Source organism: Lates calcarifer, linkage group LG5, assembly GCF_001640805.2.
Source record: "Lates calcarifer isolate ASB-BC8 linkage group LG5, TLL_Latcal_v3, whole genome shotgun sequence".
NCBI lineage: Eukaryota > Metazoa > Chordata > Actinopteri > Centropomidae > Lates > Lates calcarifer.
Window position 1 is genome coordinate 3,955,175 of NC_066837.1, and position 21,355 is coordinate 3,976,529.

General features: G+C 39.6%; 1 protein-coding gene across 2 annotated transcripts; it reads left to right on the forward strand.

Annotated features, from left to right (window-relative positions):
- Nucleotides 1–46: 46 nt before the first annotated feature.
- On the forward strand, nucleotides 47–21,202 carry LOC108889063 (synaptogyrin-1). Of its 2 annotated transcripts, none has more exons than XM_018685362.2 (4): nucleotides 47–903; nucleotides 14,460–14,697; nucleotides 16,191–16,336; nucleotides 16,624–18,476. In XM_018685362.2, exons 1-4 carry the CDS (start codon nucleotides 802–804, stop codon nucleotides 16,723–16,725), a joined length of 588 nt encoding a protein of 195 aa, XP_018540878.1. In that variant the 5' UTR covers nucleotides 47–801; the 3' UTR covers nucleotides 16,726–18,476. The 2 variants fall into 2 exon arrangements, with proteins under 2 accessions (XP_018540878.1, XP_018540877.1); XM_018685361.2 differs by lacking the exon at nucleotides 16,624–18,476 and adding an exon at nucleotides 18,978–21,202 and having other exon boundaries at nucleotides 48–903.
- The last annotated feature ends 153 nt before the right edge of the window (nucleotides 21,203–21,355 follow it).

Genomic DNA, 21,355 nt, shown 5'->3' on the forward strand with positions numbered 1-21,355 from the left:
TGAGACCACTAGAGAGCGATATTTCCTACCTCGGCTTCACAAATCACTTATTTTCGACATCGACTTAGAATCTTTGTGGTGTTTTAACATTACCGTATCTCGTTCAAATTTATAATCTGACTGTTACATCGGTTTTCAGACAAAGATCAATATCCTGAGTCAATATTTTTCGCTTTAGAACAAAATCTAATCTTTCCTTAGCACACTTATCACTTATGTAACTGAGCCTCTGTAATTATCACGTACTGATTGAATCAACTTGTCTTCCTCGTGTCCGTCTTTTTTTTTGGGAGGGGGGCGGCTTTAGGCAAATAGGAAAGCGCGTGACTCCTTATGGCAAACCTGTGAGCACAAGCGCGCGCCCTTTATAAATTCGCGCGCGTGCTCGCTACGTGATTTTTACAAGTGTGTTTTAGATGAGGAGTGCTCCGTCCGAGGCGTGACAACGGATGCGCGTTCACGTGTTCGCCACCGGCCCCTGCGCTGAGAGGGAGGGAGAAAGCATCATCAAAACACTGGCATACAGCTTCCTCCGCCCGGACACCGAAGAGGACAACAGGGAATTTAGAGGTTAAATTAAAAACAACAACAGGAGAGAACAGGAGAGGCTGTGCGCCAAGGAGCCAGGGAGAGACGTGCAACCATCCTTACAGCAGCAGCAGTAGAGGTAGTAGTAGCAGGAGGCAGATTCGGGGATTTTCCGTGTCGGTTGCCCGGTGCTCTACACACCCTGAGCCTTTGCACCAGCAGCGGGGAGGAGAGGAGGACCAGAGAGGAGGCTGTCCAGAGAGGAGGAGGACCATGGAGGGGATGCAGGCATACGGAGCCGGGAAAGCCGGAGGAGCCTTCGACCCCGTCACCTTCTTCCAGCAGCCTCAGACCATTCTCCGCATAGTGTCTTGGGTGAGTGACAGTAAGAGACAGAAAAATGAAAAATAAGTTTGTTTCTTATCAGTAGGCAAGAGTGGCTACAAAGGCCAGCCTCAAATGACATTATTACTTGTGCATAGTGTGTGAAAATGGGATTTGAATGACCTTCTTTTTATTTCTTTATTAAGGCTTTTAAGGGCCCAGAATGGCTTCATATCAAAGTGGAAAATTATAAATTCCTCGAGGGATTGAAGAGGACTTGCCTAGCAACAGCCCTCCTTATTTGTAATATAATAAGTATTTCATACAATAATAATAATAATATGTTTTATAGCATTCCTATTGTATGTTTCTGCTGCTCAAAAGTGAGTTTTTACACAGTGAGCTGATCTAGGGCCTAGAAAGGGTCCTCATCTCAAGGGCCCTTATAATTTACTGTCTTTAGATAAAGTATTAATCATCCACAAATGTTTTCTAATGAGTGGAGTGAGATTACACACACACACACACACACACACACACACACACAAGACTTCATAACAAATATTTCATAATTTCTTTAAAACTGCCCACCGTTTTCTTTCCAAGGGAGAGAAAAGAAGTAGCAACAGAAAGCGATCACTTTTAGGGAGCATACTGAACAGATGGGAACAAAAGTCCCCAGCGTCTCCAAAACTCCACTCCACTCCCAAGTGGCATTTTATCAGATTATGTTTGCAATGAACTTTGAATGAATGTCTTTGCTTGGTATCTTTCCACCTACATTTGCATTTTTATGCCTAACATCACCTTCAGCTGGGACAAGGAATACAAACATACATTTAAAAGTTGGAGAGATAGATATAGTATAAGCTGTAAGATTTCCTCCATTGAGGGACTATTAAGCAGAACTCTGCCACTCCTTTCCAGTGTCTATCTTATATTTCCAGTTAAATAAATTACACCAAAGGTCAGTTTCTTTTCCAGGATGTAGAACAGGGTGATTTCTCATTTATCTGCTCCTTGCGGATAAAAGTGACTTTATAGGTGCAAAAGTATCCACAAAAATTAGTTTGTCATACTTTGACATGAAATAAAAATGTTACTATATCAAGTGATGTTTTTGTCAAATATAGTTTTAAGAATACACTTTTCAAGATTCTGATCAGTGATCATTGATCCTGTTTCAAGCATGATCCTGCTAAATACAACATCCAGCATATTCTGTAAATTGAAGCATAAGAAACTAAAGGAAGGCCAGTCTTTTTAGTCTCCTCACTTTACTGCAGAAAGTCGCACAGTTGGGATTATTTCTTATTTATAGGACTGTGTCTGTGTCTGCATGTCCTTGCACAAGACTGGATTGGACCCGTGTGGTTGTCCTGTCCTGTGAAGGAGCACTTTATACAGGTTTGCCAGTTGTTGAAAACACTGGGCCATAAGGACTGATCCACTTTGAAACTGCTTCCCAAGTCACCTTGTAATCAAGACTAATGATTAGTATGGGCAACATTTGTGTTTGGTGGTAAATGTAGTTCTTAGTTCTTCTAGTAAGAGAAAAAAATCTCAGTAGACCATTAAGCACATCATACTGTGGCTCTGTTTCAGTCCCTTGTGACTAATGTGATAAAAATGACTGATACCAAATGAAACCTTAAAACATGAACTGTATCATTCAAATCTAAAGCACATGAAAGAAGTGTGCAAAATAGGTTGTGAGCGTGGTAACTCCTCAGCTCTGTAGCTGTTGTGAGGACAAGTCATGTGGCCATTCAGTGAACCATGAGAGAGCTCATAGTCGTGAAAGCACCAAATTTAGATTTCTGAGTTTGGAAGTGGTGTTGTATATTCCATTAGTTATGGGTTATATTGAAATGATTAAGTATTTTGTATTTTATTTTGAGGTACCTAGTAAAGGCAATGGCCACACCTCTCATTTTCCATAAACTTTGTATGATATATATGTGTGTGATTTGAATAGTTTTTGGTGCTGAGAAAGGCATTTTGTGAAATACTACATCTCTCAGTCAATGAGGGTATTGTTTATGTACAGTATGTTTACACATTTGTTTGACTTTTCAAGCTGTATGACATGTATGAGTTAATATCTACTCAAGAGCTCATTACAGTGTTGAGATTGCATATATATATAATTTAGTATTTATATATATGTATATATAATTTAATAATTTAGTTACTGAAGTTATAAAATACCAAAAAAATGTGAAAAAGGCCTTTGTAATTTAGTATTCCCCGTGCAGAGTCCAGAGTTACATCTTCAGATAGCTTGTTTTATGCAGCCAACTGTCAAAAACTCTAAAACATTCAACAATATTAAACAGAGAAATGAAGCAAATCTCACATTTTACCAGCTGAAACCAGCAAATATTTTGTGTATTTTCTTGATTGATAGCTTAAACGATCATGATCATCATGAACAATATTGTTTATTAATTTATTATTTTTTGACTAATTGATTAATCCACAAATTGTTACAGCACTAATGCTCCACTTGTGGTATTTAACATTAGAAGTTTGACTAAATGTCTGTTCATTTTTACACATCAGCATCAGAATTTGAGAAATATGTGGATGAAAATACAAACCTGCGCATATCCAGGTCCAGAGTGTCTTTTTCATGGGCCCTCGTCAGATGCCCTGCCCCTTAGGTGTCGCCAGAGCAACAACATGTCTCCATAGTAACAGCCACAGCCTGAGTTGTGATGTTTTGTGTGATGGTGCTAATACTCAGTCTGCCGTAGACTGTGGGGGAGGAAACTATCAGCACTTTAAACATTTGGTGATGGGGAGTGTTGTGTTTGTGTGTGTCTGTGTGTGTTAGAAAGGGGGAGACAGGCAGGAATGGATAGATGTGAGAGTAGTAGAGAGAGAGAGAGCAGTTTCTGAATGATGATTTCTCTCCCCCTATTTCCCACTTCTTCTGACTGGGAAGGGCTGTATGTGGAGGTGATAATGAGTGTGTGCGTGTGTGTGTGTGTGTGTTTGTGTGTGTATCAGCCTCAGGGAGTCAGTCCAGTATGTCTATAATGATGCGTGATGGATGGAGGGGAGAGGAACAGTGAAAACAGTGACAGATGGAGGGAGTGCACCTTGTGTGTAATAGTTTTCTAAATTAAAAAAAAGGAATGTATTTTTTGAATTAGAATAAACATGCTCAGCCTGACTCTCCAAGCTGATACGACATCCTTTTGCCCATGGTTCTTCTTTTGATCTGTATTTAAAAGAGCATTACTTCTGAAGCTCAGATCCTTGCCTTTTTTGCTTGGGGCGTAGTTACTTAAATTCTGTTGCTGTTCAAGGACTAGGGTTATTGCCTGGGCAACTTAAAACATCTATCAAATCATTATGCACCTAAATGTAGTGTTTAGTTCCACTTTGTGCGTGACTCTGCTTAAGAAGCATTTTTACTTTTGGAAGTCAACATGTCCAAAGCAGCGTTTCTGTCAGCCCACCAGGTAAATTTGCAGATCAAAGTTCCCCATTTAACTCTGCTTGAACGCAAAAAAAGAAAGTGATATTTGCTGCGTGTGTGTGGTTTTCTTTGAAAGGGTAAGAGGGTTAAATGAAATATTTGCTTACTTTCTTAATGACAGTATCTGTAATCTGAGACAACAACCGCTACACCACATGCAGACGGTAATAGGATTCTCCTGCATCTTATAATTCATCAGTTGATTCTCTGTTCTCCATAAGATTCTTGACTTTTAACACAAGCAACATTTCACAGCAGATGTATAACAAACTGACTGTGAGTTTCTGAAGAAAACTACTGTTCTGCTATTTTCTCTTCCTCTGAAATACTATTACATAAGTAACATGAGTTAACATTTCAAATCTAGCTGTGACGGTGATTAGCATTTCAGAGGTCAAGAGATTTTGTAATTGGTGAGTAACTATTTGATATTAGCAACACAAACACAGAGACTGCAGCGCAGCACATTCTGTCATCTCCATGTGGAACACACACACACACAAACACACAAAGTTTGTTAGTGCCCACACGTCAGAATTCAGACACAGTTTACAAGTTATTTTAAGACACAGGCTGCATGTTTGCATTGTATATGGAGCTTTATGTGCTTGCAGTAGTCATGGTGTGAACACATGCTGTATATGCCTGTAGATTTTTGGTTAACTAAGTAAGCCTACCTTTACTTTTGCATTAAGCATTTGTGGATGATCCTAGAGGGACACCCAACTGTCTGTCAGATAGGACTGTTAATAACATTTTGGCATTTGGCTGGTCAGTGTCAGTAACTCCCTCAACATGCCATTGTGATAAACAAGTTGATGCTCTTATTTATGAATGTTAATACAAAAGATATGATGTCATATGGTTTTCCCTCTGGCTTAAGTAAAATACATTTGTTTTACTTTGTATTTTGTTGATCTGAGTTTGCACTGCTTCATTAGAAGAATATAAATCTGATCCAGACACTGTGGTTTTAGTTAAAGGGTCTTTCCCTTGGATAGAAATGTGTGTGCAGCCAGCTGGGTCCTCCATAGTAGAGCTCCACAAACTCCACAGCAGATGTTGGCAGGACAGGTTCAGATGCAGTGAGTTGTACGAGTGTTGTTGCGCAGCAAAAAAATCCTTCAGGTGTTAGTCACTACACATGCAAATCGCTGATGGGAGGATGTTACCGACCTCAGAATCTGAGCTTCCTACTGCTGAGTATGTCTGGTCTTGTTAATACAGGGAAGGAATAGTAGGCATCATCTAAATCACCACACCAGTGTATTTGCATGTTTTAGCTCCCTATTTACCTGACCTCTCTAACTGCCCATTTTCAGTGCAGTTTAAGTAGAGTTTGCTTCAGAAAGCCTGCTCTGTGATCATGATAATGATAATGTAACACTGTGATTAACATAGACTCTCTGAATAAATCTTTCAAAATGTTTTGTAGATGTTTGCTGGGTTAGGTGTTAAAGCGTATATTATCAGTGAGGTTACAGACACAGAGAGTGTGCTTGACTGACTAAGTTGCACCCAGTACAATGGCAAGTTAGCACATTTATACAGTGGGCCACGAAGTAAAGGTTCCAACAGAATGCAGTTCAGTTGTAATATATGGAGCTGTGTAGTTTGCAGAATGGTCAGGTATGATATAAAGAGCATGCACTTTATAGTGAATGGGCTAAAACTTCAAACCTGCAGAGTGTTTGCTGTGTCCAAATCAGTGGATGAGTTGGACAACTTGCATCAATAAAAGCCATGTGAGAACATTCACCGTGCTCATTGGTCAGATGTGTCTGCTGAAGATGTTGTTGTATAACATACAGTGAAACTGCTCTTTAAGCATAATGGATCTGTCACACTAGTTAAGAAGACATGTATAAGTAACTGAATGAGCTCCAGTCCAGATTGCACATCTACTCTCACTTGATTCTGTTATGCTTGGCTTTACAAGATTGAGGAACCGTCTGTTTCCTTACAGCGATGTAGCCTTGTTTCCTGGACTCATCTGATCATGTTCTCGCTAACTGCCTCCCAAATTCAATGGAGAGGGATAATAAATAAATAAAAAACAGAGGCATATTGAGGAGAGCAGGGTGTGTGCGAATGAGTTAGTGGGTAGAACAGAATCTAGATGTGTGGATGTGTGTGTCGCTGTGTCCTGGACTTGTGATTACGTCTGTCTGTCTCATTGTCTATCCTTGGTACTGCAGTGGCTCTCCTTGAATTGTACTTTGACAAGGTCTCCTCTCTCTCTCTCTCTCTCTCTCACTCTCACTCTCATTACGTGAGCAGCCGCTGCCATGGTGACAGCAGCAATCAGGTATCCCCAGTCCAGGCCAGTGTGCTGCAGCAGACAATAAGCCCACACACACCCTAACACACATACATAGTATATGATATCTGCCAGCCGTGATCCTGTGTTATTCAGTAGTCCATTTAACTCACTGTTGACTTGCAGCGAACATCACTTTTCTCTGTTAAATCTTTATCTTTTCACAAGTAAGAGTTGCTGATCATTCACTGCAGTCATTCTCTGTCATTTTGGTTTTGTTTGCATTTGACAGCAGATCAAAAACAAATTTTCTGTGTTTCCTACTTCTCTGTCATGTACAGCTTTGTTGTCCGTCAGTGATGAATGTAACATAATGCTGGGCAGAGAGAGAGATTTAGCAGATGTTCATATCTAGTGTGACTTATTGCGGATGCAACAAAAGCTTGAAATCCTCATATCACAATTGTGTGGTGTGAACTATGGAGTGTGAGATTAGTGATCGAAGTGGATCAGGGGCTCAAGAGTTCTGAGAATGGTGATTTTATTAGTCAGTCTCTCTCAAGCTATCTGTTTTCATTCCTCACACAACTACCAGTACTTCTGTCTCTTTTTGTTTGTAGAAATGAGTGCGATGCCATAAGTGCCCTCTAGAAGAGACTGTCCGAAACAGTGTGCCATTTTCCTGTCCAACATGTGATGCACCAGCTGTTTTCTATGTATCCATTGCTTCCCATAGCATCATCTTGTGTGCATACTCGTCAGAATGCACCACTGCCTTATTTCATAGCACCTACAAACAACACAACTTTCCATGATGCACACGTCTGTGTGTTGAACTTAACTTTAAGCAAATCATTGCTCAGCCTTATACAAAACTTAGATAAAACTTAAACCTAAACCTAAAACTAAACCTAATCTTACATTACATGTATGAACTAAAAGTAGACATGCCAGAAATATGAATTTCAACCACTTATTTCGGTCAAAGTAAATAATTTTTTCCTGAAATAATTTTTTATTTGGCAAAATTATTTGGTATTATTTGATAATACCAATAAACCGCTTTAAATAATTATTGAACAAGGTGTTTAATTCATATATGTTAGTGCAGCACTCTCTCTTATTCTGTCCATTCGTTAAACAAAGACAGATTCATTAAAAACAACTTAAGAGAGCTCAGTGCAAATCTGAGCTGAAATCTCTTGTTAAAACTGATCATGGATTGGATTCACAGTGTCATGAAAAATCTGTCAGTTTGCTTCATGAATTTTAAGGTGAAAATCATTTTACCTGGTAAATCAATCAATGAGGCAACAGAGAGGAAGACTAAGTCTACTTTTTCAGTATTTCTTTTTATGGCTGCAGTCACAAAGGCCTGGACAAAATGCAGTGCTAGGCCATGGTCTGCTGTGTCCCTCTGTATGTGTGTGTGTGGTTATTTCTAATACAGGATTTTGTGTGAGGTACAGTGTGAATACCAGGGTGATATGAGGCCCAGCTCAATTGTCTGGTCTTTACAATGGATCCAGAAGGCCTTTCAGCTAGCACAACAGCAGTTCTAAATCATTCACAACAAGCCAGACTGGACTGAAATGATTTAGGCCTACCTAGTGGCTGACATGGCTGTTTGCTGTGTGTGTGTTGCATGTGTGTGTGTTGCGTATAGCAATCCACAGAAAGAAGACATTCAGATTTAAATTTAGAAAAACACAAGAAAAATATAGATGCAAAGTAAGAAAGGTAGAAAGAGAAAAATAGCAACAGAGAGAAAGGAAGATTCTGGAGGAAGCACATGCAGTCATGCAGACATGCACACAGTTTCACAAGCATATACACACACACATAGTTCTGGCAATCGGCATACTTAATGTGCAATTTGGAAGTGACCCTCTGATGGTCACAAGATCAGGAACCCACGTGGTGTTCTTCACAGTGCCTGCTTTCATCACCTTCAGAAGCCTTGTGATCTGTCTACAGATCAGAGGGGCAAGGGAACACACACACACACACACACATCTAAAGAAGTTACATATCTACAAAAAATGGGGGAGGGTGCGAAGGAGAGTCATATATGAAACATATCACATGCTCCACTTTTCATGGCTCCTAAGCAAGTGAAGAATGTTTAGGTGCAGTGAGTTCACATTTTGTTTTTGCACATTTTTGTGTACTTTTGTTTATTAAGTATGCCTAAGTAAAAATGTGTACTTTGAAAGACAGACAAAGCAGAACAGTGACTGTTACACCTTGCAATGTACAGTTTATATGCATATGAAGGACGTGCTCCAGCTCCAGCCATCTCAAACCCGGCTGGATTTCTGCTGGCAGCCGGAGGAAAAGCTCCGTAATTCAATCTGCCCCCTGCCACATGACAGCAAATATAATTGTGACCCTGAAGACGATGTGTGCTTTCAAACCCAACAAACTAGGTCATGCCAAAACCAATTCTTATTTCAAGTAAGGATATTTGTGTGCCTGGTGTTTGTGTGACCGGAGCAAGCAGAGAAAAAGAGAGTGTGGAAATTAGAGGCACATACTGTAGAGAAAGAAGGTCCCTGGTGGTGAGTTTATTTCCCAGTGGAGTTTCTCAGGGGAGCATCAGAAAACCAAACTATGTCACATCACTAAAAACTAGTGGCCCTGCAGGTCCTGCTGTCCTTGTTACAGAAACTAACAAACTGCCTTCTGCATCCAAATCAAAACCAGCGAGAGACACACAACATGTAGATCATGTTCATGTCTGCAGACCAACAGGAACTGTGACTAAGCAGAATATGTTACAGTTCAAAAAGAATTATAATATATAATATAATATATATTAAATTAGAATATGAAATGCATCACTAACAGTAGTAGCAGCCTAATAGTCACCTGTTAACATCCTTAAGTGGTTAGTGCTAGCATTCATTAGCATTAGTTTTTCCTAACATAGATCACAGCCATTAGAGACTCTCCAGCATGACTAGAGAGAGAAGAACATTTCAAATGTCTCTTCATTCAGTAAATCAGAAAGAAATCCAATAGCTGAACCGAGTAAGTTAAAAGACTTAAAATGAATGAATGCTCAAAATGAAATCATGGATATAGGGATTGTGTGAGTTGTCTGGTTCACTGTGTTGGTCATGAGACTATTTGAAACATTTTTGATAGCTTTGGTTTTATTGCTTTGTTTGAAACAGTCTTTTAAATGAGTTTGAGTGAGTTCATTACTCTCCAAATCTGACTGGGACATCTAGAAAAAGTTTGGCATGGAAACATTCTAGGGAAGGCATCTGCAACTGGAGGAACAGTCTGCATTTAAATATTGTGAAAAAAAGTTCTTATGAAAAAAATCTTAATAAACCCCAATATAAATACCATGATAGATATATACACAGTTACAATTACATAACTGGGTAGTAAACCTTAATATGTTAAGAAAAATTCCAAAAAACATTCCACCGGTGCAGCAATATGTAATATATAGGAGAATACACTACAATTCCTCCAAGGTGCTACATACCGAACCACAAATCCAGAATGTCTGTGTCTGTTGGAGGAAAGGAGATATAAACTGAAAGGAGAAGACAGTTATTTTCTAAAGACTAAAGAGAAGGAGTAAGCACAATAAGCCCACAGGCCAGTTTTCTTCTTAGTATATGTGTGTTTAACATGGGTTTATTACGTGACTATTCTGAGCTGACAGAGCGTTCTGACATCCCAGCGACATCATGTGATTGACCGTGTGCGCGCATGTTCATGCATGTGTGTGTGACTTTGTGTTTTCTGACCTGAATCTTAAAGTAAGCCAGGCATGTGAAGCAGTGGACAAACCGTGTGTGTGTGTGTGTGTGTGTGTGTGTGTGTCGGAGTGCGCTCATTTTTCTCAAGAACACTCGTGGGCAGAGGCAGGGCCAGTAACGAGGGGAGATGGGAGAATACGAGGGGGAGGGAAGGAGCGATGATGCAGCCGGTCTAAAAATAGCACCGCCTCCATACCCCTTCTGCCCCCAACACTTTCCTCCACTCATCCCCTCTGCAATCCCTCCATCTCTTCATCGTCTTTCTCCTTAATGAAAAAGACCACAGGTAGATGAAGGAGGGGATTGAGGTGTTACTATCCTCCTCCACACATTCCTTCGTTTCATGGAGAGAGGAGTACATTGAGGCTAGAAATGGACCAGAGAGCAGAGAGGCATAAAGGGGAAGGAGGGAGGGTGAAGGAAACAGAAAGGTTGTGCATGCTTGCTAACATACTGTTCCAGTTTGTCATCAAGACGCAGACTACAAATGCCAACTTGTGGTTCCTCTCTACATGCTGTAGAAGGCTAAAGATCAGCATTCAGTTTGTCTTTGAAGAGGGAATAAATCCTATTTTAACAATGTAATAGCACAAAATGGACATATATTACCACACACAGTAAATCATAACACACAGACTCAGGTGTGTTATTGCTGATTAATGCAAACGACATTTTGCATTATGATACATAATCTCCAAGATGTGATAGAGAAGGTCACTCCTTCATACTCTTAAATACTGTATGTTTAAATGGAAAGTTTTTGTTGTCACTTGAACTCATTTACATGAACAGAATTAAAATAAATATGCACAAGTTAGATTACACTTTTGGTGAAAAGGCTCTGAATAGCTTTGTACAGAATGCAAATTTTTATCAAATACTAATGGTTCGTAAACTCTGTTACATCAGAAATAATATTTCAATCCTGTCTCCTAAAATCCTCCTTTATTAATTAATTCTTCATTAACAATAAACAAGACTAAGATATACATTCATTCATGTTCTCATAATATTCTTTCTGTCATCATCACAGATCATTGCTGATGATGCTCCAAACAATAAAATACATTATAAATATACCTACAGATAGAAATTCAAAAAATTCAAAAAAAAAAAAAAACAAAAAAAACATTAGGTATAAAGGTTCTTTGTTCTCATATACAAAGTCTTAGAGGGGGGATTACAGTCACACACATACTGGTGTTAACTGGGGCAGGACTGGGATAAAACAGGGCATGGACAATGGGGGATTCCTTTGAAGAGTAACACAAAAACAAAGCAAGGTGACTCTTTTGTGTTTTTTGTTTTTGCCTCACACAGTCAAATTGATTCAATCTCAAAATCTTAGACTTTAAATAAAGTCTGTGTCAAGTACATTTAAGAGTTATATTCTGCTTCGGCTGGCACTTTAGATGTTGAGCTCTCGATGTCAGCAGTGAAAATGTGGTTTCCCAAGCGTGGAGCAGACAGTGGAAATAAACTGAAGGGCTTGAGAGCAGATAAAGAAGGAAAGAGTGAAAGAGAAAAACTATGCTGTAATCCCCGTCCTGACTGACATCTCTGTCTCCGCCCGGCCTGGTTGTTGGCCTTTGTGGTCAGGGCTGTCAGTGAAAGTACAGTCTATTGTGTGTTCTCCCTTTATATCGCTGTCATTTATCACACAAATACAGACACAACAGCTGGGTAAACTATCCAGCAACCCAAGGTTCACTTCTAGCTTTCTGTGTCTCTCAAGTGCATACACACACACACACACACACACACACATATTCAGAATCCGTCACTCACCACAGCAAAATCCACACACAGACTGCAGGCAAACATAAACACACTCAGCCTCGGCCTTATCCAGACTGAACTCAGTCCCTGGAGGTTTGGTCTGAGGGTTTGTCAGTTGGATGGAGTTGTCTGATCCGCTGTTATCATTGGAAGTACAAAGTAGACTGCTACACTGCACTGCAGGGTGGAATACTAAGACTGTGGGTGTTTGTATGTGTATGTGGTCTCATATTGATATTCATCATATCATGTTGACCTCAGAAAGGGTGTTTCTATGATACTGTGCTGAGAGGAGAGGAGAGGAGAGGAGAGGAGAGGGAGGGGGAGGGGAGAGGAGAGGAGGGGAGGGGGAGAGGAGGGAGAGGAGAGAGGGATTAGATGGTGTCTTAGTAACCTGCTCATGTTATTGACTCCATTTTGTAGCTCTTTGTGTCTCCGCTCCTCCAGGCACAGGCAGACAGGAGAGGAGAACATAAAAGAAAGGGCAGAGGAGAGAGGATGAAAGGAGAGGAATGCAGAGGAGCGTGAAGGAGCGAGGGATCAGATGCTATCATAGTAGCCTCCTTTCATTGACTCCATTATGTCACTGTTGTTGTCCCTCCTCCTTAGTATCATAAATGTTATTATGTTAAAGGTAACTCAACACAAAGCCTGTCCAAGATTAGAGGATCACTTGGTAAAAAGTTAATAAAAATAATAATAATAAATTATATCTTATACCTTATTCTCAAATTGATGTGTTATATCTTGTTTGTTTAACTCCTACAAAAACTGAAGTGTAAATGAGGATTTTGTTACCTTTGAATAGACCATAACCATCTCCCTCTGTTTCCAGTCTTTATGCTTTGCTGGCTGTAGCCTTTAATTGAACAGATAGATGAAAGTGGTATTCATCTTCTCACTTTAATCTTATTCTTATTTCCCAAAATGTTGAATTTTTCCTCCATGAAAAAAGACAGATGGTTCAGAAGATATCTGATTCTGTTGAAGAAGAGGAGAAATACCCTGTGTGTGCTCTTTGCTGTGCTGATTTAGCTAACAAGTGGATGTAGACATCCAACATTATCTGGCATTCAAAGACATGATGCTGGTATGCAGTGCATCTGTGGTACCATTCAGAATATTACATGATACTCCAATATTTGGCGGAGGTGTGAGGTGCAAAAAAGGTTAAAGATGCTTTTTTTGAAATGATTGATAGCACAACAAGACAAGGTTGAGTGATCTGTAAAAAGTAGGGAATTTAGTTTTACTTACTCTTTGTTTAGTAGGGATAATGCATAAGTCACATCATTGCACCAAAGGTAGGTACCAGAGTTTGCATCCACTGTCGCTGGGCAGAAAAGACAACCAGTACAGGGGCAGTAACATTTGCAATTATCTGAACAAAGTGCAGTTATTGGAGGGGTAATTTCCCTTACCAGAAGATGATGGAAGTGTTTTTTAAAAATTTTAATACGCTGTCTGTAATTTCATTAGATTTTCACTAAACATGAATATATATTATTCATATCATTGTGTGTTGAGTAGCTGTCATACTAAATTCCAGTACAGCAGAGAAAGGCTAATTTTTCCACAGTCAAACTCCATATTTTCAGAGAAAACCCAGAGGCACATTGGACAAAACTGTTTGAAAAAGACATGAGGGATTATTCATGAAACTCCCCTGCAGGGTTGTCGTGACATTATGGGCTGAGAGCGTCATGCTGAAGTGTTTTCTTATTCATAAATTACCCAGGCAGTCTAAATATACCATCTGACTACAGCAGGTGGTATTCTTTTGGGCTGTAAAGGGCTTTTATGAATTATTACAAAACATGCAAGTGGAGAAGTGGGTTGAGGTGGTGGTGCAGGAATATTTTCTCATTCTCTTAATAAGCAATATGTGTTCAGGAGCAATCAGTCATTATGAAAGTACAAGAAAAAATAGGATGTACAATGGTAATTAATGTAATGATATACACATTAACACCAACATTTACTTGATGTATAAAAAACGCACCACAGTAAAACTTGTAAAACTGTAGTAAAGCCAATTAAGACAATGAATGAATGCATCAGTTGTCTGTAGCACACAGCAGATGTGCTGAACAGACAGAAGTAGTCAAAGCACAGTTGCTAGTTTGTGCTGATTTGTGGAGTGAAAGTGATGCAGGTGCTGGTACATGCTCTTAAAAATGGTAGGTGTGGGTCTTTTAGTACCATATTCTGCCCTTTCCTGACAGTACTGTGGTCTACACAGGGCTACCTTATTCTTCTCTCACAGCCCAACCCCATCTTTTCTTCTTCTCTGCAGCTCTTCTCCATCGTGATCTTTGGCTGCATCGCCAATGAGGGCTACATCAACCGCCCTAAAGAAGGGGAGGAGCATTGCATCTTCAACCACAACCAGAACGCCTGTAATTATGGCGTCTTTATGGGCTCCATGGCCTTTCTCTGCTGCATAGCTTTCCTGGCTCTGGACGTATACTTCCCCCAGATCAGCAGCGTCAAAGACCGCAAGAAGGCTGTGCTGGCTGATATCGGGGTGTCAGGTAAAGACATTATCTACATATACCTTAAATACATTACTGTCATCTTAGCTTATCTCTGTTAAAGTAAAATGTTTCTTTATATTTGATGAGTTTCGATTTGAAATAAGTCTAAACTTTTTGAGCATAGTCATGCAAAGCAAGAATGTTTTTTTCGTTACAAAAGTTTTTTAAAAATAAGAGGAAATGTTGACTAGGCAGAATGAGCAGCACATGCTCTTCCACACTCATATAGTCCTATTATTTCACACAAGTAATAACATTGTTGTGCTCCTATAAAACAGTGTTCTGGGCCAGGGGGTCATGGTTTGCTTGGCTTCTTAGGTTATCACAGTTTTTTTCCAGCTGATCAAAAGCACCAAAATACCCCACAGAGAAAATGTGAGCACTCTTTTTAGTCTGGGAAAAATGGCATACATAGTTAGGTTATCATCACAACAAAAGGAGAGGAGATGTGAGAGGGATAATAAGTAGAGGAGTACTCTTCTGGTGCTAACGAGGCTCTGAGACATTGTCCTTTGGTGTCTCTGACAGTGGCTTCCTCTCCTTCTCTGCTGCAGACACGATGACAAGCTAGTCAAGTGCTGAGTCGGGTAATGAGGCCATTCCTGTCATAGACATGATTCTCCTTCCATGTTTTCATCACTCACACACCTTCTCTCTGTCTCCAGCCATGTCTATGTTATGAGATGCTTTGTATCTTACTGAAGCAAGGGAACAGATGGTACCTGTCCATGTACATGGTACAAATCCTGATCGGACCTGGGTGTTTCTAATTAAGCTTGATCTGTTTCCTCCCTCACTGCCACACTTCCAGCTGCAGTGGATGAGATGGGTCTCTTGTTTTCAGTTGATTGTCTTCATAGTCTTCTTCACTGTTACACTAATGATAGAAAGTTAAATTAAAAGCTTAGAGGGTTTACAATATATACAGCGTACAACCCTTTCCGTCCTTTGACCCTTGATTCACATGAGAGGAAAAACTACACAAAAACCCTTTAAAAACCTGTCGCTGTTTGTCCCTAAAATTGGTGGGAAAAATCAGTGTTTCTTAATGGATTTATATTAAGGAAACAGTTTGACAATTGGGAAAATATTCTTTTTTTTTTGCTTTCTTTCCAAGAGTTAGATGTATGCTAAATATGAAAAAAGAGCCAGCATGCAGTTAGCTTAGCTTAGCACAAAGGAAGCAGGGGGAGATAGCTAGCCTGTTTTTTGTGCTTTTTTGTGTGTTAATTAGAGAGATTTAGAAGCGTTGTTCTACAGTCTTTATGCTAAGCTAACCAACTGCTGGCTTGAGCTTAATTTTTTGAGCAGAGTCATGAGAGTGGTATTGATTTCATTTAACTCTCAGCAAGAACTATCAATGCTTTCATTGCTTTTTGGTTACTGTTTATCTCTAAAAGAAGAGACAGAGAAAACACTATACAACAGGTGGTGTCTTATAACGTCTTTATCATTATTGTAACAGTGTTTCTGTATTTTTCTCTCCCTAGCATTCTGGTCCTTCATGTGGTTTGTGGGTTTCTGCTTCTTGGCCAACCAGTGGCAGGTGACCAAGGATGAGGACAACCCACTGAGGGAGGGAGGTGATGCTGCCCGAGCAGCCATCACCTTCTCCTTCTTCTCCATCTTCACCTGGGTAAGACCCTCCACACCTCACTGGTCTACAGTGGAGCACAGCATTACATAACACCTGCCATTAGGTGGACACTTTCATTTAAAGTTTGGTACTGTCCTGTGGATGGCCTAAGAAGGGAGTGACCACCTAAAATTGTGATTCGCTTTTCCCTTCATCTGCTTGCCAGTATAACCATTGAGCTATATAAAGGTGTATGCTTTCTGGTTGGTGTGTGGATGTGTGTGAACATTTTAATTGAAGTTAATGTACATGTGAACTCACTGAGTGTGTGCATGTTGTTCCAACAGGGCGCCCAGGCTCTCTTCTCTATGGAGAAGTTTAAGAATGTGTCATTTGAAGAGGAATACACCAAGCTGTTCCCCCCTCAGCCTCATCAACCTTTAGTCTGACTCTGCTCTGTCTTCTCCCCCTGTTACCTTAACCCTCTGCAGCTGGTCCTACACACTCCTTGACTGTGGTTGCATTTGTTTAAGGGCACCCAGTAACATCAAATACTGCTGGAAATGAGTGTATTTGTAGTCCAGCAGTAAGAGGAACGGTTGCACCACCACTGTTGCCAGTAAGATGTTTGCTCAGTGTTTTGCTTACCATAATGAAATAACTTATTTCCTGACTCAAGCACATTATAATGATAATGCATGTGCAGGTGGGTTGAGTCAATAGTTGATCAATACCGATGACTCAACAGTTACATTGCCAAATGCTGAGATTTGCCTCGAACACCTACTACAGTTCCTGTAATCCTTCTTAGAAGAAGAGCTCCCTGCCTGCTGGAATTTTAAAATACTCCTAAACCAAAAACTGATGTTACTTATTCATGTAGATGTCTTTTTCAAAATTTTGATAGAAAAATAAGTAAAAAAGCATGCAAGCTGAATTTTTAAATGTTTGAATATTTGGTTCTTAAATTCAGAGATGTTTACTTGCAGAAACTTTATGCCATGTGGTTTTCTGTTTTGGTTTTTGTCCAGTTTTTACTTCATACTCAAAGCAGGCTGCACAGCAGTTGTTGCTGAGGTAGCCAGTTGTATGACATGTGTGTACTTTTTACAGCTGTGGCTTCAACACCAAACCTGGAGTCTTTAAACAAGTGCAGTCTCAATTTACAGGACAGGCCACCACATCCTTTGTCATCATTAATGTAAAGGTTTACACTAAGGTTGATCTCTTGTTTTTTTTTTTTGTTTTTTTTTGCTGAAGAGTCATACTTATTGAGGGGTTTTTTTTTCTCTGTAACAATTTTCAATGAGTTGTGAAAGTTTTGTACTCTTTTTGAATTTTTGGATTTTGTTTTTGAAGCTTCATTCAAAGCCTTATCCTCTGCCCTCGACTCCATAACTTAAGGCAAAGTTGGACATCTTGGGAAATGCATTTATTTACATTTGGGCGGACAGTTAGATGAGAAGATCAATACTACTCCCATGTCTGCATGTTCAATATGAAGCTGAAACCAGCATCTGATTAGCTTAGCTTCGCATAAAGTCTGAAAAACACCTATCTAGATGGGTGCCTGACTATTCCTTTGCCAAAAACAGTGACTTCCAGATGTGGCAGGACCTTGTGCCAGATATTGAAGATATATAACATGTCATGTAGTGACCTTTAGATATTCTGGTACAATAGGCTCATTTTGTTACCTTTGGACAGAGCCAGGCTAGCCATTTCTCCCTGTGTTTTTATGCTAAACTAAGCTAACTTTGCTGCTGGCTGAGGCTTTATATTTCACTGACAGAAATTAAAGTGGTATCAGTCTTCTCATCTAACTCTCAGCCCAAACATGGAAAAAAGATTACTAGTGTTTTTAATAGCTTTTTGAGATTGATTTCATAGTTTATGTAGTAAGTTTTAAAAACAATATAACTGAAGTATTAGTCTTTACTGGATGAGCCATGAATACGTTTTATTACAAAAGTACCATATTAAAATGTTCCACATCCATATTAACAAAAAATCTGAAACATTCAGGGTGTGGTCTGTAAAATGTGCTATCATGTGATGGACCAAAGACAGACTGGTGATTCAAACTGAACGAGTCAAACTGTTTAAGCAGAGTCAGTCTGTCTGCAACATCTGATCAGTCGAGACACTTGAGTAAATAAAACTTCCCCATGAAACTTCCCAGAACTTGGAGCTTAAATCAGCTCAACTCTCTCTCTGGTTTTGTCTTTCTCTGTGTGAGTGTCTTTGTTTGCTCTGAATACTCATGATATCTGGCTCCTGCATGCTGTTATCTCAAAATATCTTTAATTATTGACTAAAGAGAGATTTATGATGTTTTACAGGGCAGGGGCTCAGCTGTTTAATAATGCACACAGACTCACTTGAATTTCAGTGTGGACTGTAGTGGCATTTTGTTCCTCACTATGGAGCTGAGCAGTGGATAAATAGCCTGTTTTGCTCTACTGTCTGAAGAACTAACCTGCTCTGACTGACTGAATGACTCACTCTATCTAATATGCTTCACAAGCTTTCCAGCCAACTAATCAATGTTTCCCTCTCTCTCTCTCTTTTCTCTCTTGTCCCCCTCTGCTTTAACACTACTCCATCTATGCTTCAACATTTATCTCTGCACCTTTCAATCACCATCTATGCACCTTTTTTTGCCTCCTTGTCCTTCTCCATCTCCAATCACCTATCCAAGGCGGGCCAGTCCTTCCTGGCCTTCCAGAGGTACAAGCTGGGGGCCGACTCAGCCCTTTTCTCCCAGGAATACACGGACCCCAGCCAGGATGCAGCTGGAGCCCCCTATACCTCCTTCGGAGGGGATGACCTAGAGAGCCCAGGAGGAGGAGGGGGCCAGGCCAACAACGATGGGGCCTTTGACGGCACTGGAGGCTACCAGCGTCAGGACTATTGAGATGGTGGTATATATGTTGTGGGGAGGATCTGGTTGATGTTGCCCAAAGTTTCTTGTTTAGAGCAGTTTGTATTGTTTCTGTGGGTCAGTTTTGAACTAATGCAATACTAAGTTAATCTTACCCAGTACCAGTGGGTAGTTTTGACCCAGTGTTAGACACAAGTTCAGATTTTACTCTAAAACCCTTACAAATGTAGTGTTAGTCGTACAAAACATGCATTTGACATTCAAAACTGCAGAGGATACATGTTAACAATCAGTAACAAATGGTGACATGTAGGTTTAAGAAGAGCGTGACTATATTTTATCTTGAGTAAATAACCCGACAGTAGTATAAATAACACTAACACTGGGTCAGAACAGTGCAGTATTGTTTCAGTTTTGATCCACTGGTATTTATTTGTACATGCTTGAAATTATGTGCTTAACTGATGCATCAGCCTCACCAGAGGGAAGACAGTGTATACAATTCCTTTGGCAGTTCAGTTATTGGACTTAATACTCTATTTCTGTAGGACAAACAACAGAATTTGTCTCTATGTCTGAAATTTTGGGCAACTTTCCAGATTTTGGGGAAGGACAGGTAAAAGCAAGGGGTGGGATAAGTGGTCAATCATGTATGAGTCTGCAGCCAGAACAGCAGCAAAGGGTTCAGGACATTCATGGGAAGGGGCTGTGCAATGGGAGGGACATTGGATATAATTGGAAGTATTAAGGAGAGTTGAGGGGTTGAGAAACAACAGGGAGGTCAAGTGTTTGCAGAAATGGTCACAATGTAGCAGATCAGTGCTTGTGACCACATTGCCTTCATCTTCTGAGGTCTGCTATCAGTCAGCAAAGTGTCTGTGATCAGTGTTAGTTCAAAATATCTACACACAAACATCCAAGCACAGGTCCACAGCATATTGATTTTGGACAAATACACAACAAATTTCTGCTGACAAAACTCCATAGAGGTGCATTACAGGACATCAGCATAGTGGCATAACTGGCAACTAATCCCCTCAACTGTGAAATGGGAGTGTGTCTGGGTGTGTTGAAAAGTGTCCTCTGTGTTTTTTGTTTTGTTTTTTTGTTGTTTGTTTGTTTGTTTGTGTGTTTTTGTTTGTTTGTTTTTTTAAACTGATGTGTTGATGTTTGTGTTTTCTTGTTTCCCTGAAGAACCCACTTTTTCTCTCCTCAATTGTTGCCTTAGTGCTGACTGCCAAGCAAAATCCAACCATCACAGGGGAACATATAAACCCAACATGCACAGGATCACAGTTTTTCACTCTTGGCATCTTTAGGGTGAAAGTACAGCTAATAGAATTTTTTCACGTAAGCACGTAAGCCTTGAATAAAACCGAACATTTGACACCATTACAGAGCGTTCCAAATGACACAAAATCAGCAGGCCTACAGACAACATACTGTACTGAAGAACTGCAGGTTATCTATTGTTTTCCACCTTACCTCAGTACATCTAAAGATGAGGCAACCTGAACATCCTGAGTATTTATGAACATGCATTGTTCCATTTTCTTAAAGAATAAAGAACATCTATCTCTCTATAAATACATGTAAATCTATAATTCAGTATATTATAGTGTTTAACAAAAGATTACGCTTTATTTTAGGGCATTATGCTAGTTCTGTATAAAAAAGGAAAAGACGAAAGAAAGAAAATCTATGGTCTGTTGAGTGTTATTGTGATAAGATATATGGTGAGGCCATCCATGCCTCATCCTTTATGTTGCTTTCAGGGTAAGGAAATGTTTTTATTTTGGAATAATAATACTAACTATAAAAATACAGCAACAAAAAATGTGACCAAATTTGTCAAAGTATATATGCACATATATACTTTATACTGTACAACAGTGTAGACTTAGAAATGTGTGATGTTCCTCTGTGAAATCTGTTTTAAAAAAGCAAGGTAAGAATTAAGAAAAAGATTGTGTACAAATGTATGTTTTTGATGTGTTTGATTTTAACCAATAAAAATAAAGAAAATACTGATAAATATATAATTGAATGGTCTGGGATTTTTGTATCTTAGTTGCATTTTCATTACTATCCCCTTTTTATAATCTGTTAACATACAATGACACTGTTAGGGAAAAAAACAACATCTCTTTCATGGAATATTTTCCATGAGAGAGGTTTCCAGTGTTTCTCACACT

What these genes read in the sequence shown, in the direction of transcription:
- LOC108889063 (XM_018685361.2), top strand. Translation starts at nt 802, where the DNA reads ATGGAGGGGATGCAGGCATACGGAGCCGGGAAAGCCGGAGGAGCCTTC. An exon ending in TTCTCCGCATAGTGTCTTGG is followed by an intron (nt 904 to 14,459) that starts GTGAGTGACAGT and finishes TCTTCTCTGCAG; the next exon opens with CTCTTCTCCATCGTGATCTT. An exon ending in GGCTGATATCGGGGTGTCAG is followed by an intron (nt 14,698 to 16,190) that starts GTAAAGACATTA and finishes TTCTCTCCCTAG; the next exon opens with CATTCTGGTCCTTCATGTGG.